Genomic DNA, 10379 nt, shown 5'->3' with positions numbered 1-10379 from the left:
GGATGGCAGAGCTCAGAGGGTTGTGATCAACAGTGCAGAGTCTGGTTTAGGCCTGTAGGTAGTGGGTTTCCCCAGGGGTAAGTACTGGGTCCAGTCCTGTTGAACCTGTGACCTGGATGAAGAAACTGAGTGCACCCTTGGCAGGTTTGCTGAAGACACCAAACTGGGAGGAAGGGCTGACACACCAGAAGGCTGTGCTGCCATTCAGCGAGACCTGGACAGGATCTCTGTGGAACCCCACTAACGACTGGTCACCAGCCCAACATAATCTTTGAGCCCAGGCCGTCAGCCAATTGCTGCCCCACTGCATGATGTGTTTATCCAGCTGTGCGCTGGACATCTCGTCCAGGAGGATCCTGTGAGAGACATATCTCCCCATTCCACTGGTGAAGCTGCCCCAGCGCTCACCAGGAAAGCTGCCTGGCCTGTCTGCAGCAGCACGTGTCAACAGCACTGGGCCGAGGGGCAGCCAAGGCAGGAGAGTGACCCTGCGCTCAGCAGGATGCGGCCGCTTTCTCCTCTGCCACCACCTGCAGCCTTGGCAGGAGGAGCCTCCCCAGCCCGGGCTCTGGCTCAGCTGCACCTGGCAGCCAGCAGGGCTGGGAAAAGGGAAATGAGGGTGTGCTGCTGTGTGGGACTATAGCGGAAGAACGGCGAGGAGGTTGGTTAAATGTAAATACGCTCAAGTGACTTGCAGCTGTGGTGTAGAAAAAGCACATACATCACACTAATTGTTCTGCTGACCTTGTGTGCTTGACGAGTAGAACCTGTTAGATAACATAGGCCTGTGAGAAACTCTAAGGCACCTTATAATTATGCCTGAGATTTCTGCTTTGTTGTGAGAAAAAGCACCTGCTTGAAGCCTTGAAATACAGGTGACCACAGTGACCTTCTACCAGGGCTGAATTCTGCAGCACCTGTGTCCCTGCTTGTGTCACCTCTGCCCGGGAGCTCGGGTGCTACTTCAGAGACCCCCTGGTAGAGAGGTAACTAAGATCAAACTTGCTCTTTGCAATGCATTCATGGCCTCTGGCTCTTCTCGTGACGTGCCTGCGTTGGTTCACACACGTGGCAAAGTGTGATCGCAGCCCAGAAACCAACCATGACTGGGGCTGCATCCCCAGCCCGCGGGCAGCAGGTTTGGGGGATCCTGCCCCTCTGCCCCGCTCTGTGAGACCCCCTGCAGTGCTGGTCCAGCTCTGGGTCCTCAGCACAGACACACATGGAGCTGCTGGAGAGGGGCCAGAGGAGCCCAGGAATGACCCGAGGCGGGAACAGCTCTGCTGGGGACAGGGGAGAGAGCTGGCTTGTAATGATAGATAAACTTTGTCCCACTAGTTTTTGTCTGGAGTTAAAATATTTTATTATTTGATCTTTATATCACATTTAATCTTTATATAGTATCTGCTATTTATATAATATGCATATAAATTTCTCCCACGAATTTTTGCCTGCAGTTAATATATTTTAAGATTTGATCCTTATATCATATTTGAGTAATACTTGATATTTATATCATATTTGATCTTTAGATCATATTTACTATTTCTATAATAAATATATGTTAGGGAGTGGCTTAAAGATAAAGGACATGAATCCTTGGAGCAGTTGCACGATCAGAGTTTGTTCTAATAAGAGTTGTGTTCTAATGTTTGTTCTAATAAGAGTTGTGTTCTGATAAGTTAATGGTTTGACATGTTTTAAGGAGCTTAGCATAACCAGGCCTCAATGCCTCAATAGGCCTCAGCAGAGACTGCTGATCATGAGGGAACAGCAGGGACACTGTGACCTTGACATGACTTGTAAACAACTCCAGGGAGGGGGGAGTTGAAAAGGCGCGAAACTCAGGCGGCCAGCTCGCCGCAGGTAGGAGGGTCAAGGCAATTGTAATCTTTGGACTTAAGCCAATCAGCAGGTGACAAGTATGCATAATTACTGTAAGCTCTATAAATATGTGTCGTTAAGATCAATAAAGGTGAACAATGCGTTATCACCCACATTGGGTTGGCCTAGCTTGTTCCCCCGCCGCTCGCAAATATATAAACTTTTTCCCACTAAATTTGTCTGGGATTAGTCCATTTTCTTCTCTTAGACTTCATCACTGCTTGGCAGTCGTGGTTTGTTATTACATCTCACACCGTTTCTCTCACCCTCTCCATCCCTTTGACCATTTTAACTGTTCTTCACCTCTTCCAGCTCCCACAGTTCCTCTACAGACCCGTCAGTCTGACCTCGGTGCCGAGGAAGGCCACGGAGCAGATGATCTTGAGTAACATCACTCAGCACATACAAGAGAACCACATGGTCAGGCCCAGCCAACACAGGTGTGTGAAAGGCTCGTCCTGTTTGACCAACCTGATCTCCTTCTACAACAAGGTGACCCAACTAGTAGATGAGGGAAGGGCTGTGGATGTTGTGTCCTTAGACTTCAGTAAGGCCTTTGACACCGTATCCCACAACATCTCCTGGAGAAGCTGCAGCCCATGGCCTGGATGGTGTATCTGCGATGGATAAAGAAAAGGCTGGAGAGCCAGGCCCAAAGAGTTGTGGTGAACGGAGCCAAATCCAGCTGGTGGCCGGTCATGAGTGGTGTCCCCAGGGCTCAGTGTTGGGGCCAGTTCTGTTTAATCTCTTTATCAATGGTCTGGATGAGGGGATTGGGTGCACCCTTAGTAAGTTTTCAGATGACACCAAGCTGGGTGGGAGTGTTGATCTGCTGGAGGGTAGGATGGCCATAGAGAGGGATCTGGACCGGCTGGATTGTTGGGCTGAGGCCAATTGTATGAGGTCTAACAAGGCCAAGTGCCGGGTCCTGTACTTGGGTCATAACAACCCCAGGCTACGCTGCGGGCTCGGGAAAGAGCGGCTGGAAAGCTGCCTGGCAGAGAGGGATCTGGGGGTGCTGACTGACAGCTGGTTGAATATGAACCAGCGTGTGCCCAAGTGGCCAAAAAGGCCAACAGCATCCTGGCTTGTATCAGGAATAGTGTGGCCAGCAGGACTAGAGAGGTGATTGTTCCGCTGTACTCGGCACTGGTGAGGTCAAACCTTGAATCTTGTTCTCAGTTTTGGGCCCCTCATCATACGAAGGACATTGAAACACCAGAGAGAGTGCAGAGGAGGCGACAAAGCTGGTGAAGGGTCTGGAGCACAAGTGTGATGAGGGGCAGTTGAGGGAACTGGGGCTGTTCAGCCTGGAGAACAGGAGCTGAGGGGAGACCTTATCACTGTCTACAACTGCCTGAAAGGAGGTTGTAACATGGATGGTGTTGGTCTGTTCTCCCAAGTAGCAAGTGATAGGACGAGAGGAAATGACCTCAGTTTGCACCAGGGGAGGTCTAGATTGGATATTAGGAAAAAATTCTTCACAGAAAGGGCTGCCGGGCACTGGAACAGGCTGCCCAGGGCAGTGGTGGAGTCACCATTCCTGGAGGGGTTTAAAAGGCGTTTAGACGAGGCTCTTAGGGACATGCTTTAGTGCGAGAGTTACGTTAGGTTACGGTTGGACTCGATGAGTCAGGGGGTCTGAAAGGGCCCGACAGCTGATGTCCTCGTCTCCCTCCCACTGTTGCAGGGTTGTCTCCCTCCACAAGACATGTCCTGCTACAGCCCACGCCTGCCAGCTGCCTGCGGCCCAGCCCCGCTTGCCAACAGCTGCAACGAGCTGCGCGGCATCCAGTGCGCCGACTCCAGCGTCGCCATCCAGCCCCCGCTGGTCCTGGTGATGCTGCCAGGCCCAATCCTCGGCTCCTTCCCTCAGAGCACAGCTGTGGGATCCACCACAGCGGCTGCTGTGGGGAGCTCGCTCAGCTCTGCCAGCGTGCCCGTCGCTTCTGGGGGCTCCCTGGGGATGGGAGTTCAGGTGGTCTGGGCCATGGGCTCTGCGGGCCTCTGGGACGGGGCAATCTCTTACGCTGAAGCCAGTGGATTGCCTGCAAACGGTCAGGCGCTGGGAGCCCGGAGCAAACCCTGCAGCCAGCCCTGAGAGCACGGCCATGGTCTGCAGAGGAGTTGGGCTCCCACCGCTCCCCTGCAGGAAGGGGCCTGCACGGGCCTTCTGCCTCTTCCCAAGGAAGCCTCTCTCTTTCCCCATCTTGCTCTGCTTGACTTTATGCTTCCCATGAAATCCTTCCTTCCTTCCTTCCTTCCTTCCTTCCTTCCTTCCTTCCTTCCTTCCTTCCTTCCTTCCTTCCTTCCTTCCTTCCTTCCTTCCTTCCTTCCTTCCTTCCTTCCTTCCTTCCTTCCTTCCTTCCTTCCTTCCTTCCTTCCTTCCTTCCTTCCTTTTCCCTCCTCCCCTCCCTCCTTCTCTCCCTCCCTTCCCAGTGGCTAATACATGATTGCCAGAGCCTTGCAGGGGAACAGGAAAAGCAGCACGCCTGTCACGGAGGTTTGCCTTCAGATGGCAGCATTTCTCTGAGCTTTCCTCAGCCTCCAAACTGCGTTGCTTAAGCTCTCGTCTTTTCCATTCCCCATTGTTTTTCTCATTAAAGACAGTTGGCATCAGCTCTGCAGGACACTCCTGTTTCATCCTCCCCTCTTCTCCAATGCCAGCCAGCTGAGAACCCAAAACAGTTCCTGGTAAATGACAGGTTTACCGATGGTTCCTGGCCTTGAGAGAGCCTCGTCTTTAGCCCCTGACATCTCACAGCGCTAAGGCAAGGCCAGGTGGAGTGAGAGCTCTTGTGGAAGGAGCCCCATTACTACTTGGCACAGCTCAAAAGCCACAAAACAAAGTATGATGTAAGTCTGAAAACTCAGAGAACCTCCCTGAGTGGAAGGGTTCCCTGGAGGATGATCTGTTCCAAGGCTTTGTGGGGAAGGGAGCCTAGATGAGATTATCTAGCACCTGTCCAATCGCATCTTGAAAAGCTGAAGTCATGGGGACTCTGGCACCTCCCTGGAGAGGCTGTAAATTCCCTTGGAGGCACTGAACCGCTCCAGGGTCACTCCCCGTGTTCCTTCCTGGGAAGGTGTGTGGGGCTGTGCTGTTCAGTCATTTCCTGATGTGAATGCTGAGACCTGTTTGCCAAAGGTCCTCAGAGCTCAGCCCAGCTACTGTGGGAGTGGGCCAGTCCCCAAAAGGCAAAAGCTGGAGGCTGTTTCCTTCCCTGCCATGTCCAGCAGGATAAGAAGGTGCAGGCATCAGGAGGCGCCAGCGCCGGAGCAGCTGGAGCTGCAGCTGGAGCCGGAGCCAGAGCAGCAGGAGCAGGCAGCGCGAGCTCCGGAGCAGCGGCCGTGTCAGCAGCCTCAGGAGCAGCAGCAGTGAGCTGGTGAGGTGGCCGAGTGGTGAAGGCGATGGATGCTCATCCATTGTGCTCTGCACGCGTGGGTTCCAATCCCATCCTCAGCGGGCACTTGGCAGTGCTCAGAGTTCCTGAGTGGGAGCAGCCTCGTGTGTGCCCCCAGTGAGCCTTTGTTTTAAGACGACAGTTGCCTCAAAAGACCCTGCAGGTGCCTCAGGACTCACCTCCACACGAGCAAGAGGAACAGCAATGGAAAAGGAAGAGCCAGGGAACTCACAGGACTCTCGGCCTCTCCTCAGCCCCTGGGAAGGGAGAGAGTCAAACATCCTGCAAGGACTTTCCAAACACGGGCGGCACACGAAGGTGGTTGCAGCAGTAAAGCATAAAGCTGCGCTCATGCTGACCCGCTGGGAGCGTCTGCAGTAGCTGACCGGCGAGCTGGAGCAGAGAAGAGCAGTGAATGCTGCTCACCTCGCCATCCGTGAGGCTCAACCAGCCACGGAAACCAGAGAGAAAACACACCTAAACCACTTTCTGGCACAGAACACATTTCAAATAAGGTTTTTTATATTTTTAATGGGAGGCATTGGTCTTATCTGTTCTCAGAATCTCAGAATCACTGGGCTTGCAAGGGACCTGCTGATATCCTTTAGTCCAAGCCAACTGCTCCAGCAGGGTCACCTTGAGCCGGTTGTGCAGGACACAGTCTATTGGGTTTTGAGCATCTCCAAGGCTGGAGATGCACAACCTCTCTGGGCAATCTGCTCCACTGTACGACACCCCCACGCCTCCCGGTCAGAAAGTGCTTTCTGCCTTTGAGATGGAATTCCATACGTTTCAATTGGTGCCCATGACATCCTGCACTGCCAGTCTGGCTGCCTCTTCGTTCCCTGCGTCTGTACGGGGACAATCCGGCTCCACGGCCTCCCCTCCCGCTCCAGACACACAGACCCTCTGCAGCCGTGTGACAAAGCGGGTTCTGCAGGGCAGACCCGTGCGGAGGCCGAGCAGCCAGAGCCCCCCCTGCCCAGGGATGTGGGGCCTGGGGCCAAGGGCAACTGTTGTCTGCAAAACAAGGTTTGCTGCCCAGTGCACAGTTTGCCCAACTGTAGCACACAGAGATGAGATGGTATTTGTTACAGGGTTCTGCAGGTCTGGTGCTGGAATAAAGCCAGCACACCAGAAAGAAAAGTAACAGCCACTCTGTCCAAAATGTTACCGTCCTCAGGGAGTCCTGCAGACCTAATTGGTTACACATTTGCGTATTGGTTACATAATCATTTCAGCATTTGGGGATCAACGTTCAGCTAAAGGACACTTCATCCACCATCTCAAGATGCATTTTAAACAAAACTCAAGTAATTGTGCAGGCTTCAAACGTCTAAAGCTGCGAGGTCAGTGATCTCTGTAGTTTCTAATTAACGTGTTTTGTTAGTCGCTCTTATCCTTGTTAGTGGAGCAGATCGACCAAAACTGAAAGGGTTTAGATACATTTCGGCTAGCGATTTCCAAGAGGATTCATTCTTTTAAGTGGTAATGACTACAGTTCCCCCTTTGGGACCTATTTGTGTACATCTACACACCAAATAAGTCCCACCTTTTCTAAACTGTCTTTGTGAGTGCAACAGAACGCTTCACCACACATGGCAGCGTAACATACAAATATAACAACTGCAGATACGATCATTCCAATCCACCTCTTAATCCACGGCTGTGAATCAGGAATCCAGGGCAAAAATCATGTCCAAACCGCTTGAAATCCGTACGAGCTGTTGTCTTTCTGTGCCTCACGAAAGACGACAACATGTTTCCGATCTCCTCTAACTCAGTCTTGATTCTTCCAGATTGATCCAAATTCAAACGCGGTGTTTTCCCAAAAGTGTCCCAAGACATACGAACAGGAAGGGCTGTTCCTAACACAGGCACCTTCATTTGAGTTTTCAGGACGTGTGTGCGTTCCCAGCAGCGGGTCTTGTCACCCGTCTGCATGGTCTGCTGGGTCAGCATGGAATGGACATTTTGGGCCCATGATTCTCCTGATTTAATCATCTGTGAACTCACCACGTAACCACGTGAACCATCCAACAGGCAATGACCACCTGATTGTAGACACAGATCTCTGCAAAGAAACAGGTTAATGTAAAGTGCAATTAATACTAATAAAAATCCTTGTATGAGGTTCTATTGCAATCCCAGTGCAGTTCATCACATTTTCTTCAGTTTTAGGGATAAGTAGTGACCTTGTCTATCAGGTACTCCTGGGTAACTCAGACATTGCTGAGTGTCATCAGTAACAGGACTGGGTAGGGAGTGTCACACTCAGATCTCACTGGTGGTCTCTGGGGGGCTGTCACCGTTATTGGCTTTCACAGCTTTTGTCCCAGACATTTCCAAAGCGTTTTGCATTTCCTTGTGGATAACATCTTGTTTGAATAGTTCATGTATTTTCTTGAGCACGCTAAGCCATTTTACCATTTATTTGGTGGATAACAATCTTTTGCCTGATTCTACTCAGGTAACATCCATTTACACTTCACATGCCAATGCTGTCAGTTGTGTTAACTAGACCTGACTCATTCTAACAGACAAACTTCCATCAATCAACTGCTTCACTTCACTGGCGTTGAACTTGGTTCCAAACAGCTCCATGCCATTGACTCTGCTCCCTTTGAAAGGTCACGGGAACGAAGGGAAGTCTGCAAACGCTCCAAAATACAGACATTGCACCCACCCTAAAAATGGACGAGGAGGAAAATCTCAGGAACTACAGACTGGTCAATGAAACTTTGCATTTTGAGTTCCTGTTGTTGTTTTAATGGAAAACAATGCTTACAGGAGAGAAAGAATTGCACAAGAGCAACACCTTTGACAGATGCTCACCAGAACTGTTAAACAATGCCATCTCCATTTTCTTTAGGAACCCCCCACCAACTTTATATTAAAAAAATAGGAGATGTGTTTTGCAAGGAGATAGATCCATATATGGTATTACAGTCTAGGCTACAAATGCTCAGTCAATGTCTCAAGCAGATATCCACTGAGTAGAAAAGGAATCTAGAGCAAAACAGCCAATGGGAACATGCAAGATCTGCTCTAAGTTACTGGCTGGACGGCTGTCTGAATCAGAGCTGAGAGCAAACTGAAACAAGAAAGAATTCTTCTTCTCTGCCAAAGACAGGTGTTTAATACAAGCCAGAGGAACCACCCGCTGCAGGATCTGTCTTTAGATTCAGTTCAAAGTTCTTGCTTAAACATAAATTCCTCAAATCTGTAGCTAAGGGATTTGTAATCTCTGCAGCAGTCTCTCCTGTGACCATCACTGCTGCCACGGAAAACACAAAGGCGGATAATTTCCTATTAGGAAATGAAGAAAGTCTGACATTTTCAAAACTCCGTGTTCCATTAGTACTACACCTGTGTTTTTAGTGATTTTTATCCCTGCACCACCTGAACCTCTGTGGTGCTGTTGTCAGTAGCGGGAATGTCAGCAGCCAGTCTGTGTTCTTCACGTTCCATCCTACATGAAAACAGTGTGCGCCACAGAGGGGTTTTGCTACATTTTGGGTTGATTTTCTAGTGTTGCTATTGACAGTACAGTAACAAGTCACTAGAATAAAGACATGCGTCCCTCTCACTTTCTTTCCTGTAAGAAATGCTTGTTCTACTTTGTAGAAAGTTTCCACAGGAAACAGTTTACTAAATGCCCCAGTTCTTCACATGAACTTGCTGTTGCGGAACTCTTCTGTTTGTTTTTCTCCATTGACACCTGCAGGGATCGCTGTGGGACCCAGCATGGAATGAAGAACCAAACTGCTGTCAGAGAGTTCATTCTCCTGGGATTTTCCTATGGGCTGCAGGTTCAGACGTCACTTTACCTGATCTTTCTGGCCACCTACATGGTAACAATCACTGAGAATGCCGTTATTATCTTTGTGGTGAAAAGGAACCGTCACCTCCAAAAGCCCATGTATTATTTCCTGGGGAACTTGTCCTTCCTGGAGATTTGTTATGGCTCAGTAACACTGCCCAGGCATTTGCTTGGGTTCCGGTCCCAGAGCATGACCATCTCATTCTCCAGCTGCATGACCCAGTTACACTTCTTCATCTCCCTTATGTGCAGTGAGTGTGTCATCTGTGACCGCTATTTGGCTGTGTGCCATCCCCTGCACTATCCAGCCACCATGACGCACAAGTTGTGTCTTCAGCTGTTGATTCTCTCATGGGCAGGAGGCTTTTCCATCTCCTTGGTCAAGGTGTCTTTAGTTTCCATGAACCACTTCTTTTGTGACATCTCTCCCGTGCTGAGCCTTTCCTGCACTGACACGTCCCTTGCAGAGACAGTGGACTTTGTGTGGGCCTTGGTGATCCTGCTGATCCCTCTCCTGATCATTGTTTTCTCCTGCTGCTGTATCCTGTCAACTATCCTGTGTGTGCCTTCAGCGCAGGGAAGGAGAAACGCCCTTTCCACTTGTACCTCCCATTTGGCTGTTGTCACGATCTTTTTCTCGGCCACTCTCTTCATGTGTGCCAGGCCCAGGAGGATCCATCCGTCCAAACTCAACAAAACAGTGTCTGTCTTTGATGCTGCGTTCACTCCAGCACTGAACCCCCTGATCTATTGTCTGAGGAACAAGGAGGTGAAAGAGAGTCTGAGAAAGACCATGGGCACAGGCTGCTTTGCACACCAGTAAGTTCCGAGGATAAGGATACGGAGGAACATGGACAGGAGTGACAAGTGTCCTTCTTGACATGTAGCTGAGTAAACCTCTACAGCTTGTTCATCACCGACTCCGTCATCACTGACTCATTGCACTGAAGTCCGGCAAGGAAGAAATGGTATGTGGAAATGTCTCCTTCCCATTCATGAGCGCTGTGACGCTGAATATTCTGCTACAATATCAATAAAATAAGCCATAATAGGACCTTGGCTGATGGATTATTTCCTTTTGAAAATCCTAAACCCTAGATATATAGTTTTCAAAACCATGTAGGAATATTGGAAGTTGAAATAAATAACTTAGGCTTTTTCTATGGATAAACAACATTTAATCCAATTCCTTAATCGTATTCCTTAAACACGTGTTCATTAGAGCATACGCAAAACAGCGCTGGGTGCGCGGGGGATTCGCTCCGCCC

At 50.0% G+C, this 10379-nt stretch overlaps 1 protein-coding gene across 1 annotated transcript; it reads left to right on the top strand.

Moving 5' to 3' along the window:
* Window positions 1–9040: 9040 nt before the first annotated feature.
* Window positions 9041–9934, top strand: LOC309449025 (olfactory receptor 6B1-like; the record flags this gene model as incomplete). The annotated part of the gene is made up of 1 exon (XM_082070936.1): window positions 9041–9934. The coding sequence occupies one exon, from the start codon at window positions 9041–9043 to the stop codon at window positions 9932–9934; it is 894 nt and encodes a 297-aa protein (XP_081927062.1).
* Window positions 9935–10379: the final 445 nt, after the last annotated feature.

Source organism: Streptopelia decaocto (assembly GCF_964273445.1).
Source record: "Streptopelia decaocto genome assembly, chromosome: 22".
Classification (NCBI taxonomy): Eukaryota; Metazoa; Chordata; class Aves; order Columbiformes; family Columbidae; genus Streptopelia; species Streptopelia decaocto.
The sequence above is the reverse complement of the archived record's forward strand: the minus strand, read 5'-3'. Positions and strand labels throughout refer to the sequence as shown.